The sequence below is a fragment of the Oryx dammah genome, unplaced genomic scaffold (assembly GCF_014754425.2).
Source record: "Oryx dammah isolate SB20612 unplaced genomic scaffold, SCBI_Odam_1.1 HiC_scaffold_28, whole genome shotgun sequence".
Taxonomy (NCBI): Eukaryota; Metazoa; Chordata; class Mammalia; order Artiodactyla; family Bovidae; genus Oryx; species Oryx dammah.
In genome coordinates, this window is record NW_024070212.1 from 50,448,422 (window position 1) to 50,469,587 (window position 21,166).

Genomic DNA, 21,166 nt, shown 5'->3' on the forward strand with positions numbered 1-21,166 from the left:
TGAATTCATATAGCAAATTATTTATATCCCTAAAGCACTCTCTAACATTTATTAAGTATGCATGGTGTCCTATCTATTAGCTGCTGTCTGTGGTGCCAACAAAATGCCATGAGGTTTGCTTTTTTCCAGGTTTTTCAGGCTTAAGTATAAAGTAGAAAAAAAGTTTTAAAACTCCACCCACATTCTTCCTCATTCAGCTAGAGTTGACTGATACTCTTTGATATTTAATTCTGTTTATATTAGGGAGGTTAAGAGAAGCTTATAGGTGACTCAGTGCTTCTTGTGAAAAGCTGGGATAGAGCTGATGGTGGGCAGGGACTGATGGTTATCAGAATATCTTTTGAAAATACATATTGAATGGGTTAATTTTTGAGGAAGTGTGAAAATCGTGATCTTTTTGTACCATCATAAAGGAAAGAGGTGGATAAAAAATTAATTATAATTAACAGTTGTGTTAATAGATACAGTGAAAAAGAGATTTTTTTCCCCCTTATATTGATTTAGGAATGACTGCCTGCAAAAAACCTGGGAACCGAGAATGTAATCATCACTGTAAAAATAAACATACATGTGGACATGACTGCTGTGAGTTCCATAAAACAGTTTATTTCAGATTTTAAAAATTAAAAGGTTTTTGAGGAGTAGTAATCATACCCTGATTATCTATACATGATATTTATATTATGCAGCTTATAACTCAAATAATTTTTATTCTTTTGTGGACAACATTTTTTAAAAGTAAATATTAGATTAGAAATGTTGCAGAAATTTGGTCTTATTTGAATAATACCTAAAATTGAACTTAAAGAATCTAGAATTTCCTTTCATAGGTAAAACTGGAGTTGCACAGAAGTCAGAAGTGAAAGAATCAACAATTTCTTCATATTTATCTGATTTAAGAAATAGAGATGCTGTTTCATCTCTTCCTCCAGTTAAACGTCTGAAGGTTAGTTTTAATAACATTTTCCCTTGTTCTATAGTTATTATTCTGTGTATCAATTAGATAGGTATCCACAGAAGTAGAGTTATGTAAAGGCTTGACTAGGAATATGACTTTTATTCATAATATGGTTTCTATAGGAAAAGTGTGAAGGAAATGTCTGACTCAGTCATGAGTAGGTAGCCTATCCCTTCTCCAGCAGATCTTCCTGACCCAGGAATTGAACCAGGGTCTCCTGCATAGCAGGCAGATTCTTTACCAACTGAGCTATCAGGGAAGCCCATAGGGAAAGATACTATAATTTTTAATAATTAATCTATAAGTCCATGTTTGGAGCATAGTTATACAAACCTTTCCTTCATTAGCCTTTTTTTCTTTATTTTTTAAACCGGAGAGAGGGAAATGGAGAGGGGTATGTAGCTTGCTTTGGTTCAGCAATTGAAACTAGATCCTCTTGCCTTTTCGTGGCTCCATCTGTGGTGGACTGGGCTGGAAAATCTAAAGCTGATTTTAATTGTGACTTACGAGAGTGACTCATCACTCTCCTAGATGAGTACTGAGCAAGAGTCTCTCTTTCAAGTGATGAAGGAATGGGAATTCCTTCTCTTGATAAGTCACTAGCAGACTAACTCTAAGCCTTGGTCATCATATCCTGCTGCTGCTGCTGGTAAGTCACTTCAGTCGTGTCCGACTCTGTGTGACCCCATAGACGGCAGCCCATCAGGCTCCCCCGTCCCTGGGATTCTCCAGGCAAGAACACTGGAGTGGGTTGCCATTTCCTTCTCCAATGCATGAAAGTGAAAAGTGAGAGTGACGTCACTCAGTCGTGTCTGACTCTTAGCGACCCCATGGACTGCAGCCCACCAGCCTCCTCCATCCATGGGATTTTCCAGGCAAGAGTACTGGAGTGGGGTGCCATTGCCATCATATCCAGGGCAAAATAATTGATCAAGCTACAGAAGAGAGCCAAGAAAATGACAGAGCACCTGTTTCTTTTCTGTTGTTCAGCTCTAAGTTGTGTCTTAACTCTTTGCGACCCCATAGACTGCAGCACGCCAGGCTTCCCTGTCCTTCACTGTCTCCCAGAGTTTGCTCAAACTCTTGTCTATTGAGTCAGTGATGCCATCCAACCATCTCATCCTCTGTCTCTCCCTTCTCCTTCTGCCCTCACTCTTTCCAACATCAGGGTCTTTTCCAGTGAGTCAGCTCTTCACACTAGGTGGCCAAAGTATTGGAGCTTCAGCTTCAGCATCAGTTTTGCCAATGAATATTCAGGGTTGATGTCCTACAGGATTGACTGGTTTCTTTTCTAGGGGTTTTTTTTTTTTAATAAAAAGAAGATTCTGAGTCATGAGGCTAAAATATGGAGACTACAGGGAAACATGGAAAGGTTTGCAGTTTGAAGACAATTATTTTTTAGTATCCCAAGTTTTTCATTCTTTTGTTTTTCATATTTATTCCACATCATTCCTTCCTTCCTTCCTTTTCATATTCATTGAACACCATGAATGTGCCAAGCACTGTAGTAGATGTGGAAGATAAAATGATGAGAGAGTTTTAGTCTCAGTCCTCATAGAGCTTACAGTTGAATGAAGGATACAAATAAGTGAGTAGATTTTTTCAGCACAGTGTGATGAGTGATTCTGTGACAGAAGTATAAGATAACTTGAACTTATATAGAAAGTACACTCACTCCATTTTCAATAGGCCAGGAAAGGATTCCTGATAAACATGACTAAGGCCTGAAGGATATATAGGCATAAGCCAAGTATGGAGAGAGGTGAATACTAGAGTAGTGGTGAAGAGGGTTAGAAAATTATTTCAGATGCAGAGAATATGCAGTGGCCCAGGGCAGAGAAAGAGATACAGATCTTTTTAAAAACTGAAGTAATGTAGTATATCTGGAGTACAAGTAGGAGGGTGGAGACAGATAAGGGTGAAGAAAAAAGTAGGATCTCGATCATGAAAATAATTTTGCTATTTTAAAGATTTAGACTTTATCCTGAAAGGGAAATCACTAAAGGACTTTAATCAGTGGCTGTTTTGTAAAGTTCACTCTGGATGCAGTGTAGAGAATGGATTAGAGATAATAGAAAAAGCTTGTAAGGATTCATTTGGGAGGTTTTACAGTAATCCAGGCAAGACAATGGCCTAGTCTCATGTAGTGGCAGTAACAATGGAGAGAAGTGGCTGGGTTTAAAATATTTTTCAGAGGTAGAATCAGCTACCTTGGTATTTAATTGCTTATGAGAGGTGAAGTAGAAAGAATTGTTAAAGATGATACCCAGCCCTCTGGGATTCCCTGGTGACTCAGATGGTAAAGAGTCTGCCTGCAATGCAAGAGACCTGAGTTCGATCCCTGGGTCAGGAAGATCCCCTGGAGAAGGAAATGGCAACCCACTCCAGTATTCTTGCATGGAGAATCCCATGGATGGAGAATCCCATGGATGGAGGAGCCAGGTGGGCTACAAAGAGTTGGACATGACTGAGTGACTTCACTTTCACTTTCTGGCTTGAGCAATTGGGGAAAAAGTGGGGCCTCACTAGGGTAAAAACTCTAAAGGAAAAGCAAGTTTGGAGGAATAGAAATATGATAAAAATTCATTTGAGAAATATTGAATTTGGAGGCCTACAAGATGTCTAGGTAAAGATGTTCTATAAACAGTTGGATATAGCTGTTTGAAAGTCAGGAGAGAGCTGAACTAGAAAATTAAGAAAGAGAACAAGCTCAAATCTACAGAGAGCTACAGATTTGAGAGTCATTCATGTGTAGATGGTAACTGAAGCCATGGGAACAAATGAAATCTTTGAGAATGTGTAGAGTGAAAAGAAAGAAGGAAATGGCAACCCACTCCAGTACTCTTGCCTGGAAAATCCCATGGACGGAGGAGCCTGGTAGGCTGCAGTCCATTGGGTTGCTAAGAGTCAGACACAACTGAGCGACGTCACTTTCACTTTTTACTTTCATGCATTGGAGAAGGAAATGGCAACCCACTCCAGTGTTCTTGCCTGGAGAATCCCAGGGACGGGGGAGCCTGGTGGGCTGCCGTCTATGGGGTTGCACAGAGTCGGACACGACTGAAGCGACTTAGCAGCAGAAGCAGCAGAGTGAAAAGAGAAGATGGCCTAGTGAAGAAGAAGCATGAAGAATATCAGCATTTAAGAAGGGCCTGAGAAGGAGATTTGAATTGAGAATTAGCCTGTTTTTCTTATAATTTGTTGGTTTGGGTACTATATGTGTCAGCAGGATTTTGCTCTTTGTCTCATTTGTTAAAAGGTATTGATGTGAAATTGATAGTTGAACTTGTTATTTTTCATTAATAGATGCAGGTGAATAAATCTCCAGGTGTGAACCTTAAAGACTTTGGTTTTGCTCCAAAACCTTCTCTTCCCAGTATAGCAAGGTACAAATATAATGTTAATATCTGAGGTAAACTATTCATCATAAACTGTTTCTCCAAATAATCATTTACTCAGAGAAAGATTGTTACTGGCTACCTTTAAATCATAGTAATTAGTTAGTTTTATAATGAGGTAATGACATCATAAGAGTTTTATCTTTTGTACCCCCAGGTTTTTTCAGAACTCTGTAGTTATAGTATACTTTTAATATAGATCAAATCATTTCTATATTAATAATATCTCAGATTTATAAAATACTTTATAACTTAAAAGTTGAGCTTTTGTGCATTATTTCTTTTGACCTTAGCAACAACCTGGCTTATAAACCAAGGTATTTTTATCTCATTATATAGATGAAATAACCAAAACTCATATTCCTAGTAAGCAGAGGGCTCTAGATGCGAACTCAGCATTCTTTTCCTATATTATGATGCCTGAAAAATAACAGTATATGTAATTTCCCTTCCAGATAAGGGCATTCCGTATGCTGGGATGACATTTAATGTACTTAACAGTCAGTACAGAACAGCCACTGACCAATCAGAATAGATGCCAACAGTACTTCAAGAGATCCTAGCTTTTGTTATCTAACTGAAAGAAGCATTAGCAATAAATTTTTAAGGCTACACACAGATATCAGGAATCTATGGGGGCATGTGAAGATGACTACATGACCTAAGTAGTTGTCACTTCCATTAAACAGAAATTTTTTTTAACCCTTTACTACTCAAGCTAGTACAGTTAACCATGGAAGTGCTGAGTAGATGAACCAATTTTTTTCTCACTTAATGATAAGTAGTTTTCAAAGTCAGATTAATTGTAATATTTTCTTTAACATTTTCATGGTTTTATTCATCTTTATAAAGGTCAGAATATTTAAACACACCTGAATTGCCTGTAATGGAGCAGAGGGATCAGCATGAGATCTATACAAAAAGTCAGCAACAACAACCATCTGCATATCAAGACAAAGGTAAATTACTATTGATATTGACTTGAAAGAGAATATGATTTATCACTACTTTGGACTGACAAGCAATGTTATTGAAAAACCAACATCTAAAATTATTATCATTACTAACGTCTACATTTTTCTCTTTAGTTATTGAACCAGTTTCAAATTCTTGGGTCTGTTATTTCAGATGGTCTTTCTGTGTCTGTCACAGATTTTTAGAATCTTTTCCTACATAGCTTTGACTGTTTGATTCATGTCAATGTATGGCAAAAAACATCACAATATTGTAAAGTAATTAGCCTCCAATTAAAATTAATTAATTAATTTAAAAAGATAATATGAGGAAAAGCTGAGAGTATAAGGGCTCTTTGAACATTTAAAGTATTAAAATACCAAACTGTTACTTTTATGTGTCTTTAGAATTATTTGAAATAATTTTTTGTTTATAAAATTAGTTTCATTTTACAAAATAGCTGTGTGACCTTGATAAAATTATTTAATATCTTTTGAACTTAATCTTATCTTTAAAATTAAGGAATAGAAAATTTAGTGACTTTAATATCTCTGTAGATCTTAAAACTATGATTTTTACAGTCTCTATGATAATGTGAGACTATAACCCAGTTTATGGGATATAACTCATTTAATAACACATATTAATTCTTCAGTGTTGGGCCTGGTTCCTCCTTAGTCCTTATCCTGCCATTAATAGTACCATTTCTTTGGGTCATGGTACCAATACCCAGTCTGTTAAAACATGTAAGAAATAATTCTGGCCATAAAGTTGTTTATTCAAGTACCTGTACATAGAAATGGTAAGCTTGGGGTTTTCTGAGAACAATTTCTTATGTGTATTTTTTTTTACTTCTATTGCCACCGTTTCTCTTATTCTTTCGCTCTATTGCTGTCACTAGCCATAATTTAAGATCTGAAGTAGGCAAGGACTTAAGTACCCACCACCCCTTATGACACAATGGCACTCATTAGACCCAATATCAAATTTTAAAAATCCCCTAACCTCACAGAATATCAGAGCATTTATCCAATTTGTTGAAAGCCTGAAAAATATCATTACAACATGGACAGAAAGTGTAAGATTGTTAGCCCTCTTATCTTTATCTCTCTTTAACCGATAGCCCTCTAACTTACTCCTTGTATAGCTACTCTATCCCCCTGCCCTTCTCCATACCAGAGTTTATCCTTCCCTCTAATTACTTTCATATTGTCTTTAAATAGTTTTTCTCTTCTATTTCTTTCCCACCCGCCATTCCAAATGTGATTTTTATTATGATGTAGAAGTCTCATCTAAATACTTTAAACCCCAATATTATTATACCCTTCTTAATATACCCAATATTAGTATACCCATCTTTTACTGAATGCCTCCCCCATTTTTTTAAAAGAAGTTGTATAATATAGTTATTAAACTTGCAGGGTATAGAAATAATCTGTCTAGGTTCAAATCCTAGCTCATTTAGTAGTTGAGTGACTTTTCAAAACTTAGTTTGTCTCAATTCCATCATATTTTAGGAATTTTAGGATTAAATGAGATAATGTATATAAAGCTCTTAGTATAGTATCTGATACTGTTATTAATAGTAATTGAGTATATTCATTATACTTTTTACACATTAGTCTTTGGTAGTAAAACATATTTTAAATGTATTCAAATATTGCTCTTAAGACTGTTTTAAGAAAAACATGGCATTTTTTAATCATCTCTATTCCATGTTCAAGAAGAGAAGAAAAGATTTTAGAAATTATATGAGAAAGTATGTTGAATTGTACAATTTAAATTGTAAGGGACCTTTGTGCAACTTCTCATTTTACAGTGAAAGAAGCCAAGACTCAAAGAGATTAAATGACTTGTCCAAAATCACATATCTAATTAATGGCAAGGCTAGAAATAGATTCCATATCTCTTGATTCCCAAGCAATACCACTTCTATAAAATGAAATTGACTTTTAGTTATCAGTGGAGAATTGAAAATCAAACCTATAATATATGAACTCTTTCAACTTTCCACCCCACAACTATATATTTTCTGTTTCTGTACTATCCTTAACTGTTTTATAAAAAGAATTATCTTTTCTTCTATTTAGGTTTATCCTTTCATCTGTAATCTTAATTTTTCCAGTTCTGCCTCCCCTGGAACTTTTGGAGACTAGCTGTCTCTCTTCTTTTGCCCTTATTTTCAATATCTTCTCCCTAAGGTCTCTTTCTTTCCAGCATACAAATATGCTGTCTCTTCCTTTTTTAGCTTCCAGTCCCCATCAAGCCAGGGCTTCTCAGGCAATAAAGATTCTGCTCCCAAGCAGGAGAATTGGGTTCAGTCCCTGGGTCATGAAGATCCCCTGGAAAAGGAAATAGCAGGCAACCCACTCCAGTATTCTTGCCTAGGAAATCACATGGACAAAGGAGCCTGGTGGGTGACAGTCCATGGAGTTGCAAAAGAATTGGACATGACTTAGCAATTAAACACCAGGCTTCCCTGGTGGCTCAAACAGTAAAAGCGTCTGCCTACAATGTGGGAGACCCGGGTTCGATCCCTGGGTAGGGGAGATCCCTGGAGAAGGAAATTGCAACCCACTCCAGTATTTTTGCCTGGAAAATCTCATGGACGGAGGAGCCTGATAGGCTACAGTCCATGGGGTCACAAAGAGTCAGACACAACTGAGCGACTTCACTTCACTTCACTTGACTTAGCAACTAAACAGCAGCAGCCCATCTAGCCAGATGGTCCTCTTCTCTATATTTCTATTGCACTTTGTACCTACTTCTCTTTGTAGAACATAGATATGTATGTGTTATCAAGGTACAAAGTTAGAATAATGTGAACTGGAGTTGAAGGTAGAGTGAAAGGATAGAGAAAGTTTTGGATAGTGTAGAGGTTATTTAAAGTGAAGAAAAATTTTACTGGAGTGAGCTTGTAAGAGTATAAGGGGATTCTTTCAGGCATTATTAAAGTTTATTTATATAAAGTTTCAATTAAATAAATTATATTAAAAACTAAGACTATAAATATTAAAACTAACATTTCCTCATTATTCTACTACATTTTACTATTATCTGTATTCCTGGTGGCTCAGTGGGTAAAGTCTGCCTGCAGTGCAGGAGGACCTTGTTCGATCCCTGGCTTGGGAAGATACCCTGCAGAAGGAAATGTCAACCCACTTGAGTATTCTTGCCTGGAGAATTCCATGGACAGAGGAACATGGTGGGCTGCAGTCCATGGGGTCACAAAGAGTCGGACATGACTGAGTGACTAACACTAACACATGAGATTTACATCTATATTTGTATCTGTACGGTGGAAATACTTCATAAAGAGGTGCTATTGTGCATTTCTTCCCAACTTTGCATTCAGTTGTGTCACACTGCTAGCTTGAAATCAGTCATAGTGGGAATCTTTACATCATAGAAGTCAGCAAACAATACAAATCATGGCTTGACTGATTGCTTATACTTAAGAAAGTGATGGAGAAAATGTTAAAAGTGCAGGTTTGCCAGTGCCATGTCTGTAGCCCTTACCTTGGGGATAGCATGGGAAATTGGAAGAATATTCGTCTAGCATTGGAAAATTATTACCTAATTCAGCAAAGAAGTTGCTTAAGGCTTTGGTTGAATGAATGAAGTTCCAACATGTCTTTGTTGTTTTACTTTTATTAAAGAAAGAAATTGAAGTCGCTCAGTCATGTCCGACTCTTTGCGACCCCATGGACTGTAGCCTACCAGGCTTCTCCATCCATGGGATTTTCCAGGCAAGAATACTGGAGTGAGTTGCCATTTCCTTCTCCAACTTTTATTGAAGTCAACAAAAATATCAACCAACGTGTGAACTGACAAATGAATGTGAGAATTACATTTATCAATTGCAACCGCATGTTGATACAGAACAAGAGTTTGGCAAAATTCAATGAAAATATTCAGTGATAATCAATTAGATGCGTGGAATTTACAATTGAGCATGCTATGTATTTTATCATGTGTAAATTGTGTGCTACACATCCTTTCAGTTCAGTTCAGTTCAGTCGCTCAGTCGTGTCTGACTCTTTGCGACCCCATGAACCATAGCACGCCAGGCCTCCCTGTCCATCACCAACTCCGGAGTCCACACAAACCCATGTCCATTGACTCAGTGATACCATCTAACCATCTCATCCACTGTCGTCCCCTTCTCCTCCTGCCCTCAATCTTTCCCAGCATCAGGGTCTTTTCAAATGAGTCAGTTCTCCGCATCAGGTGGCCAAAGTATTGGAGTTTCAGCTTCAACATCAGTCTCTCCTATGAACACCCAGGACTGACCTCCTTTAGGATGGACTAGTTGGATCTCCTTGCAGTCCAAGGGACTCTCAAGAGTCTTCTCTGACACCACAATTCAAAAGCATCAATTCTTCTGTGCTCAGCTTTCTTTATAGTCCAACTCTCACATCCATACATGACCACTGGAAAAACCATAGCTTTGACTAGATGGACCTTTGTTGGCAAAGTAATGTGTCTGCTTTTTAATATGCTGTCTAGGTTGGTCATAACTTTCCTTCCAAAGAGCAAGCATCTTTTAATTTCATGGCTGCAATCACACATCCTTTACATATAACAAATACATACAATACATATATATACACAAGATTTTTTGGAGAAACAAATTATCGCTATTTATTAACACACTGCTACAGAAAACTGCACAGGTAAAGACATTTAGTTTCCATAATAATCATATGTGTTAGGTACTATTATTATCCCTGTTCTGCAGAAGAGAAAACTAGGCTCAGAGTTTAAATTACTTGTCTAATATTATCCAACCAGTAAATGAGAAAGGTGGAATTTTCACCTGAGTAGTCTGACTCTAACCCAGGCTACATACAATGGGTATTCTGGCTCTAAAACCAGGTTATGTACAGTGGATAACACTGAGGATATTTTAGCAGCAGAAAAATAAAGATATATTTTCATAGCAATACTCAAAATTGACTACTTGTAAGGAAAGGAGATGGGAAGGAAGCCCATTTTAGAAGCTATTACAATCCAATCTTAGAATAAGATTATTCTTATGCAGGAATTAAGAAGGAAAATTAATTTTATCTAGAAAAATACCTTGAAAATTAAATTTAGTGTAGCAATCAATCACTACATGTAATGTAGTAAATAAAACTGGTTGACTACAATACTCAATAATGCTTGACCCCAGTGCTTTAGAAAACTACTACTCAAGACCTCTGTTTAGTATTAATAGTTGAAAAATGTGTTTCATATGTCAATAGATAATGATGCTTATGGTTTTAAAAGTACCTATACTTACTTATTGGAGAAGGCAATGGCAACCCACTCCAGTACTCTTGCCTGGAAACTCCCATGGACAGAGGAGCCTGGTAGGCTGCAATCCATGGGGTCGCACAGAGTTGGACACGACTGAAGTGACTTAGCAGCAGCAGCATATTTACTTATACAAACACATGACAAATTTTTCTTGATGGACCTATTCTACAACTTCAAGTGAAAAAGCCCCTCAAACAATTCTGTTCAACAGAAATTTTAATGCATCTGGAAACTAGAATTTGACAGATGCAATTAAAAGTAATTTCTCATTTTCAGAAGTTTTGAAAGTGAACTTTGAATTCGGAAATGAAGTTTGGGATGACTTTGATGATGAAAACTTAGTAGAAATTACTAGCTTTTCAGCTGAAACTGAGAAGACAAAAACATCAGGTAAATAGCATGAAATGTATTTCATTTGTATGTATTTTTGTATATATGTATTATATGTATTTTATTTGAAATGTATGTATTTTAGAATGAAATAATTCATGAGAAGTTCCTCGAATGTTTTTCAGTCAAGTTTTTGAAACTAATTTTATTTGCCTTTTTGGTGCATGTACTTAATTAGCTTTGATTTATTCAGATTATAATTTTTAGCAAAACTAAAAATGTGGCCCTCTCACAAATAACATTTCTTATCCCTAGGACAGAGGTCAAGATTATTCCATAATGATGATATAGCAAATGAGCTTTTTCTATTCTGTTGTCCCTTCTCTTGTTAAAGGCTGTATTCAAATTAAGATTTATTGAATTTTCCCTCATAAAAGAGACTATCCTGCTCTCCATTTTAGGATTTCACATGTTCTGGTAATGTTTTTGAAAGACAAAAATGTTCCATTTTTTTTTCAACTTTTTATTTTGCATTGGGGTACAGCTCATTAACAATGTTGTGATAGTTTCAGGTGAACAGTGAAGGGACTCAGGCATATATATACATGTACCCATTCTCCCCCAACTCCTGTCCCATCCATGCTGCCACATAACATTGAGCAGAATTCCATGTGCTATACATTAGGTCCTTGCTGGTTGCTGGGGTTGGGAGGGGCAGGGAGGAGGATGGGGGGAAGCAATAGTTAGGGAGTTTAGGATCGACATGTAAACAACTGCTATATTTTAAAATATTCTATTTTTTTTTTATATTTTTATATGCTAGTAAACAACATAAAAATATTATTTCTAGCAGAAATAATACATGAATTGACTTTCCAGGAATAAATAATTAAGAGGAAACAATTAGTTTCTCCTGTATTAGACGTTGTGTTTAAATCATATACAATCCAGAAATAATGGAACTAGGCCTTTGAATTACTGGCAAATTCAGCCTATTTCACTAAAACAGAGAAGTGAAAACCTTGGTAAGTATAAGACAAGATAGCGAGATGGAGAGACTCTGTCCAAGGATGGCTGACAGCAGGAAATCAGCCCTTTGCAGATCACTGAAAATATTGAATAACTTCGACTTAATCATTTACATGGCTTATAATGAATAAAAGTGGTTTGGGGGCCTTTTAATATAGTGACTAATAAGCTAACCTATGTGTTATGTAGTTTTACTCCATTAACTTCACTCCTTTGTTTTATAGATGTACAGTAAATTTAATTGTTGAGAATTTTTCATTCTCTCTTTAACCAGATCATATCTGTTTGGAGAGAGTCCTTGCAGAACTTGTGAAAATCTTTATTCATCTGTTTCTTGGTATTTTATTTCAAAATGTTATCTCTTTACCTAGGAATTGGAAACACTTTGAGTTCAAGTACTGGGGAAAGTAAGCTACCATTCCAAGAATCAAAAGGCCAATTCCAAAGAGAAACATCTAAGAGGTAAGTTTTAGAACTCTGGTTTCAAATACTTACGACTTTATATTTTTATGACATGTAAGTAGAGAGGAGGATCATGTCATTAGATGGCAGAGAAGCAGTAGGGTATCAGCCAAGCTAAGCCCTCTTAATCTTAGAGCAGTGTTTCTCAAAGTCCTCTTGTCAAAACACACAAATCAAAATTACCTTGTGTGTGTGTGTGTGTGTGCTTAGTCACTCAGTTATGTCCAACTCCTAGGAGAACACATTAAAAATGCACATTCCTGGGCCCCCATGCTAGACTTGCTGAATCATGGTCTCTGGGGCTGAGGTGAGGAATCTTCACTTTTCACAAGATGTGAAAACCAATTAAGAGTTTGACAAGGAGATAGACTTCCCTGGTGGTTCAGTGGTTAAGAATCTGCCTTCCAGTGTAAGGAACACAGGTTCGATCGCTAGTTAGGGAACTAAGATCCCACACGCCGTGGGGCAGCTAAGCTCATGCACTGCAACTTCTGAGCCCACGTGCCGTAACGGAAGGATCTCACCTGCTGCAACATAGATCCCAAAGATCCTGTGTGTTGCATCTAAAATCAGACACAGCCAAAATAAATAAACATTACAAAAACAGAACCGAGTTTAACAGGTGTAAAAGAAAAGACTAATAGCTGAAAAAAGAAGAGAAGCAAAAGGCAAAGGAGAAAAGGAAAGCTATACCTATTTGAATGCAGAGTTCCAAAGAGTAGCAAGGAGAGATAAGAAAGCCTTCCTCAGTGATCAATGCAGAGAATTAGAGAAAAACAACAAAATGGGAAAGACTAGAGATCTCTTCAAGAAAATTCTAGATACCAAGGGAACAATTCATGTAAAGATGGGCACAATAAAGGACAGAAATGGTAGGGACCAAACAGAACAGAAGATATTAAAAAGAGGTGGCAAGAATACAAAGAAGAACTATAAAAAAAAGAGCTTCATGACCCAGATAATCACAATGGTGTGATTACTCACCTAGAGGCAGACATCATGGAATGCAAAGTCAAGTGGGCCTTAGGAAGCACCACTACGAACAAAGGTAGTGGAGGTGATGGAATTCCAGTTGACCTATTTCAGATCCTAACAGATGATGCTGTTAAAGTGCTGCAGTCAATATACAAGCAAATTTGGAAAACTCAGCAGTGGCCACAGGACTGGAAAAAGTCAGTTTTCATTCCAATCCCAAAGAAAGGCAGTGCCAAAGAATGTTCAAACTACCACACAATTGCACTCATCTCACACACTAGTAAAGTAATGCTCAAAATTCTCCAAGCGAGACTTCAATAATATATGAACCATAAACTTCCAAAGGTTCAAGCTGGATTTTAAAAAGGCAGAGGAACCAGAGATCAAAATGCCAACATCTGTTGGATTAACAAGAAAGCAAGAGAGTTCCAGAACATCTATTTCTGCTTTATTGACTACGCCAAAGCCTTTGACTGTCGGGAACACAATAAACTGGAAAATTCTGGGAGAGATGGGAATACCAGACCATCTGACCTGCCTCCTGAGAAATCTGTATGCAGGTCAAGAATCAACAGTTAGAACTGGACATGGAACAACAGACTGGTTCCAAATCAGGAAAGGAGTATGTCAAGGCTGAATATTGTCACCCTGCTTATTTAACTTCTGTGCAGAGTACATCATGAGAAACACTGGGCTGGATGAAGCACCAGCTGGAATCAAGATTGCTGGGAGAAATATCAACAGCCTCAGATATGCAGATGACACCACCCTTATGGCAGAAAGTGAAGAAGAACTAAAGAGCCTCTTGATGAAAGTGAAAGAGGAGAATGAAAAAGTTGGCCTAAAGCTCAACATTCAGAAAACTAAGATCATGGCATCCAGTCCCATCGCTTCATGGCAAATAGATGGGGAAACAATGGAAACAGTGGCAGACTTTCTTTTCTTGGGCTCCAAAATCACTGTAGATGGTGACTGCAGCCATGAAATTAAAAGATGCTTGCTTCTTGGAAGAAAAGCTATAACCAACCTAGACGGCATATTAAAAAGCAGAGACATTACTTTGCCAACAAATATCTATCTAGTCAAAGCTATGGTTTTTCCAGTAGTCATGTATGAATGTGAGAGTTGGACCATAAAGAAAGATGAGTGCCAAAGAATTGATGATTTGAACTGTGGTGTTGGAGAAGGCTTTTGAGAGTCCCTTGGACTACAAGGAGATCCAACCATTCCATCCTAAAGGAAATCAGTCCGAATTTTCATTGGAAGGACTGATGCTGAAGCTGAAACTGCAATACTTTGGCCACCTGATGCAAAGAACTGACTCATTGGAAAAGACCCTGATGCTAGGAAAAATTGAAGGCTAGAGAAGGGGATGACAGAGGATGAGATGGTTGGATGGCATCACTGACTCAATGAACATGAGTTTGAGTAAACTCCTGGAGTTGGTGATGGACAGGGAGGCCTGGCACACTCGGTCCATGAGGTCGCAAAGAGTTGGACATGACTGAGCAACTGAACTGTATGCATTCCAGGTAGAAGAGTGTATGTAAAGGAATAAGGTTTGAAAAGGCATCTGGTGCTCAAGGGTCAGTAAAGTGGGTCAGTGTTGCCACAGAATTAAGGCTGAGATTGCTGAGGTCTGTGAGGGGCCATGAATACCATATTTAGATAACTGTGCTGTATCCAGTACATCAAGGTTCACAGACTCAAACTGCTTCCAGATCTGATGGGCCAAGGGTAACTGCAGAGTGCCCCCTTTAAAGGGAATAACCACTGCTCAGAGTTAACCAGATGTTGCAGTGCAGGAACTGTAAGTCTAGTGTTGTCAGATTTTCTGATTTTTAAAAAAAGCTAAGAATCTAAAATTTATGTGACATCTCCTGACATTTAAATTTTGACAACTAATTTTTTAAGTATCTGCAGCACCCCTTATCCAAAAAATAATAAGAATGCTTATAGACCCATTGTAGCCTAGCCGGCTCTGGGTTCTGATCTCCATGGTAGGCAGTGAAGAACCATCCAAGATTTTTAAGCTATATAAGGCTATTTAAGCTTATACTATTAAGGTTATATAATTCAATCAGAAAAATACCATTCCAGCAGTGATATGTAGAATGAATTGTAGAGGGTGGGACCACCAGGAGCATAGTGGCCAGTGAGAAAGGCAGGCTATGATAAGGCCTCAACTGGGGCAGAGGTGATAGAAACTGAGCGAGAGAATTGGATTTTTCAGTCATTTCAAGAGTAGATTTAAAAATTGATAGAATATTGCAGTAAAGGAACAGGGAAGAATAAATGACAAGTGGGTAGACATAAATATTACTTAAGGATATAGAACATATGAGACATTTGAAAAAAATAATATTAGAAATGTTCAACGTAAAGTATCTTTGTAGACATGTAAAATACATTTGTATGTTGCACCTGATTAGAACTTAAGAGAGAGAAGTTATAGCCAGAACCAAAACTTTCCCACAGAGAAGAAATAGTGGTAACTTTTTATTCAGGGTTCAGTTTTCTACTAAAGAGTTATTTCTCCTACTTTAAATTTTTTTTAAGTTTGTAAGTGTCATATGATAATTTTGCTATTATTTAGTCATTTTACTGAACATTAGTATCAACATCACAGAATCATAGATTTCATAGAATTCCAGAGTTGAAAGGAATTAAATGTCATTTAGTCTCCCTCCACTGGGTCCTTGAATAACCATCCGACATTACCGGCAAGTAATCATGCTGTTTCCACCAAGACAATTCCAGTGACCAGGAGCTTATTCATTCTACAGTGCTCGTTTCATGTTTGGATTTCTCAGGTCATTCACTAGCTTTTAAAATTTGTCTTTTTATCATTTCCATTCATTGGTTCTAAGTCATACAGAGTAAACAGATTAGAAGCATCACAGTGGAAAAAAGCCATGGGTGTCAAGAAAGTAGGCAAATCAAAGTAGGAAAGTAACAAGGCATATGAACAGTGTTGTGTACCACAACTTTAGAAAAGTACAAATAATTTTGGAAGAGTTTAAAAGTGACCAACAGAAAATAGGTGGGTTTAAAATGGACTTCTATCAAGAAACCTCTGAGAAACTGGTGCCAGAAGTTGCTGCTGGGAAGGCCTGTGAGTGCTGAGGGTCTATGATAAAAAGGAGACACATGCTCTTCCTTCCATACTCTTTTTACTGTTTTAATTCCTTGCCATTCCTTGCTATAAGAGATAAAAAGATTCTGTCCTAGCAATATGTGTGGTTCTTCCCTACACCATCTACTATTTGTGGCTCCTTGCATGACTGTAACATTTTAGCCTGTGTGAGCTTAAATCGTCACCTCCTCAGAGTGGCATCCATGACCGTCTTTTTAAAGTGGGTTTGTGCTCCACACTGTTATCTACTATATTATTACTCAGTTCATTTGCTTCATATCACTTCAGGATCTGTAATTATGTTTATTATTTGTTTATTGTCTGCACCTGTATAGATGATCACCTCCTAAAGATTTGTTTACCGCTTATACTTAGCTCCTAGTTCAATATCTGGCTTATGGTAGTGAATTATAAATGCTTTTAATGAATGAATTTAATATAAAAGACTAAAGATGAACACTAAGATACAGTTACATATGAGAAGATAACTAGAGATGCCTGTCTACAGTGAGAGCAAAATAGGGAATGGATACTGAAAGTTAAGCAAGTGGGATTTAGAGAAGATTTATGGACTACTTGATTACAGATGATTAAGACTCAATTCTAATGAAAACTGCTGAATGATTGTTTCTGTAGGCCTTTAAAAGTAGTATTTGTATTTAATTTGGAATATATAAATTGCTTTTTTGTCAAAAAGAAAGGAGAGACACCAACTTCACCATGAGTCTAAGAAATAGAGCATCAATTTTATGGGTGATAAATATGATAAACTAATCATATTTTCCAAAGAATTGCTGTTGATCTAAATTAGAATGGTTTGTTTCTCTTATATGCCATATTTGACCAAGTAATTCATTTTGATTTTTAGTTTTGTTTCATCACATGAGAAGCCAGATATTTATTTATCAAATTCTGCTGTGTCCAAGTTTGGTGCATCCTCCATGACACAATTACCTCAACAATCTGGAAATGCAAGTATTGTAAGAAGAAACACTTCTCTCTTTTTTATTTTAAATACTGCCTGAAGAGTTAAACCTTCAATGGTTGCTGACTTTTTTAACCTCAAAATATAGGTCCATTTACAAGAAAGAAAACAACGAAGTCTGTCACCAGAGATTGAACAGCTGTGCTTTACTCGCTCTGAAAAAATATCAAATTCTTCAAATTTTAATAAGATAGTGGACTGCTTTATTAGAAATGAATGTAAAAAGGAGATTGATTTCAGGTAAGAACTCTTTAAAAATATTTTAAGACTATACAAGTGAAAGCTTTCTACAAAGAATTTCAGCATTCCTTTTCCCTTGGTTCATTTTAAGGATGAGAACCTAAATGTTTTATTTACTTAAAGATGTAAAAATTTTAGACCACTGGTAAGCTAAGCTCCTTAAGATAATTCAAAATATCAAATATCTCAATTTTTGAGAACCTATGTTTTTGATGCTAGTAATTAAACACTGTGTTACATTGATAAACTTTTTTACTAATTTGAATACAATATGTTGATAATATGAAATATGAGGCCACTTGAGAAATGAGATCAGCTAATTTTTCTAATGTTCTAGTTGTATTTCAGCCCCCAAGTTCTGTTATAATTCTACAGGTTCAAAGAGGAAGTCCGTTTAAGTCTAATCAGCGCTCCTACTGCTGATCGTTTTTATGGTTACTTTTAGCAGTTTCCTCTCCCTCTTGAATAGTCAAGGTTTCGAGACCTGTTGACAGTGATTAAATGGCGCTACTTTCCAATATGTCTAAAGAAATATCTATCTAATATACTTGTCTCTACCTTTCATAGTTCATGAATTCTAATTTCCTCCAGACTTCCTATAAGATTATGCCTGTTGAAGTTCATTTGATAAATTACCTCTCAGCAATCTTCAAGTTTATCCATTTTATATTTTTAGTACATTATTTATTATAAATCTGTGTTATAAAAATAGTTACTTTAACATTTGCTTTTCCCCCCAGTAGGTATCATCCTGATGATGAAGCTGATGAAATAAAGTCTTTTCTGGAAATATTTGATGGTATTTTCTAAAACAGACAAAAATGCTTTTTTATATTAATAAGACAAAGTATAAAGACACCTTACAAAGCATGATTTTTATTTTTAAAAAGTAGTTCATACTTGTTCAGATTTTTTTTTTCTTGGATTTGACCAGCTTTGTTGGCTTTTTTTGCAACAAAATATTTGGACTGATTTTTTCCCCCATGATATTGTAACTTCATGAAAAGCACTTTTACAGTGGCTTTGTTTCATAAGCTGATAATTAAGCTTCATTTAGAAATAATTATTTGGTTATTAATTTGATTTAGACCAGAACCAATTTAATATTTTCTTAAGAAGAAATTCTGTGAAGGCCAAATGTTCGTAGGTCAGTAAATCTATTTATTGTATCAATTTTTCACCATTAATTTACTAAAGGATTTTTTTTTTACTAAAGATTTTTTTGAGAATCCAGTGGCTGTCTGAACCTATTCTTATATCATTTCAAGCAACAATAAAGGAAACGTTAATCAGTGTAGACTGTCTTCCTTTAACTTGTTTTTTAATGTGGTGAATTCTAAAACTTTGTTATGTTGATTTTTAATACAGCAAAAGTTATTTGATATTATTTTCCAGTGAGTTATCTCTCAGATTTCTTTATTAATAAGTAGTATTATAGGCACTCTGCTGCTGCTAAGTTGCTTCAGTTGTGTCCGACTCTGTGCAACCCCATAGACGGCAGCCCACCAGGCTCCCCCGTCCCTGGGATTCTCCAGGCAAGAACACTGGAGTGGGTTGCCATTTCCTTCTCCAATGCATGAAAGTGAAAAGTGAAAGGGAAGTCGCTCAGTCGTGTTTGACTCTTCGCGACCCCACGGACTGCAGCCTACCAGGCTCCTCCGTCCATGGGATTTTCCAAGCAAGAGTACTGGAGTAGGGTGCCATTGCCTTCTCCGATAGGCACTCTAAGCAGTTTTTATTATCTAATTTATTTATAGATACAGTGTGAAGTTGAAGCCACTTCAAAAGTTTTAGGAATTTTTCTTCAGATATAAAAGCCTTAGAGACAAGAGAAGTAGAGAAGATGAGGTTGTTGGCTGTTATTAGTAAACATTTATGAGGCATCATATGTATTAAACTTAGAACAAGTTTAAGAGACTTTGTCTCTGTTGAAAAGTAAGAGCAACCAGCCCTTATTTTAGTTGTCTTTACAATTGGTGTTTCTGCATCTGAATCAATCATGCTACAACCTTTAAAGGTTATTAAACACCATTAAAATGAAAAATTGGTTCACGGCAGTCTGCTCATCTAGCATACATAGACTTTGACACTAAAGAAATAGCAGTTTAATTTAAGAAGACTTATTGTGATCTGCTAAGTGAAAAGTACTGTGCCTGGTAGTGCAAAGGATACAAATGATGAAGACACTATTTTTGCTCTCATGGAGCTTTACATTCTGGCAGAGAAGTTAAGACCTATAATATAACAATAATAAATATAGAATACATTAGAGAAGTGGGCCTCAAGTTTCAGGATGTGTTGGAATATTCTAGAGAGCTTCTTTGAAAACAGATTGCTGAGCACCATACCCAGTTTCTGACTCAATAGATCTGACATGGGGCCTAGAATTTGCACTTCTAACAAATTCCCAAGTGATGCTGATACTGCTATTCCAGGGACTACACTTTGAGAATCACTGCAATAGAGATTTAAAGAACTATTGGAGTTCTGGAATTCCCTGATGGTACAGTGGAAGGGGTCCACCTGCCAACACAGAGGACATGGGTTCAATATCTGGTCTGGGAAGATTCCACATGCCATGGAGCAGCTAAGCCTGTGCACCACAACTACTGAGTCTGCACTCTAGAGAGTTCACCCCAATTGCTGCACCCCTGTGCTGCAACTGAAGCCTGTACACCTAGAGCCTGTGCTCCACACCAAGAGAAGCCACCACAGTGAGATGCTCGCACCACAATGAAGAGTAGCCCATGCTAGTCGCACCTAGAGAAAGCTTGCGTACGCAACGAAGACCCAGCTCAACCAAAGTAAATAAAGAATATTTTTTAAAAATAAGGAACTATAGGAATCTGTAAGAGAGAGAGTATTATCCTGACTATGGGGTCAAGGAAGCCTTTATAGGGATAAAAATTTGAACTGAGCTTTGAAAGATGAATTAGATTTTGATGGGCAAATACATGAGAGAAGGACATTGTAGGCTGAGGGGACAGTGAGCAAAGCTCTGAGGGAGGAATAATGAATAGATAATTATAAACATAGATAAATGTTGTAGATGTTTGATCTGTACCTTGAGGTCACTTTGTGGAAGACTTTAGATGTTAAAATAAGAAGCTTGAACTTTACTCGCAAACTGATGTTTCCCAAACTTTGCTCATCATAAGAAATGTATGGATAATATAGTAAGTACACAAACTTGGCAGACTTCATCTCAGAGCAACTAATTCAGAATCACCAGTGAACAGAACTAGGAGTTCTATGGTTTTAAAAAGCACTCCAGGTCATTTTCTATCATCAGGCCAATTTTAGAAACACTTGGGTAGATAATTTGCCATTTGAGCAAGTGCTTACCTGGAAAACTATGTGTATGTTAAATATATGTAATTCAAAACCTTGTTATG

At 36.7% G+C, this 21,166-nt stretch overlaps 1 protein-coding gene across 1 annotated transcript in view; it reads left to right on the forward strand.

Moving 5' to 3' along the window:
- HFM1 (helicase for meiosis 1) overlaps positions 1-19,068 on the forward strand; it is a 114,626-nt gene extending 95,558 nt beyond the window's left edge. Inside the window, exons 30-38 of the mRNA XM_040232342.1 lie at positions 505-585; positions 831-946; positions 4,265-4,344; positions 5,209-5,315; positions 10,891-11,004; positions 12,345-12,435; positions 17,415-17,517; positions 17,620-17,771; positions 18,512-19,068. Coding sequence (XP_040088276.1) covers positions 505-585; positions 831-946; positions 4,265-4,344; positions 5,209-5,315; positions 10,891-11,004; positions 12,345-12,435; positions 17,415-17,517; positions 17,620-17,771; positions 18,512-18,581 — 914 coding nt within the window. The 3' untranslated portion in view covers positions 18,582-19,068. The remainder of the gene's footprint in view (positions 1-504; positions 586-830; positions 947-4,264; positions 4,345-5,208; positions 5,316-10,890; positions 11,005-12,344; positions 12,436-17,414; positions 17,518-17,619; positions 17,772-18,511) is intronic.
- The last annotated feature ends 2,098 nt before the right edge of the window (positions 19,069-21,166 follow it).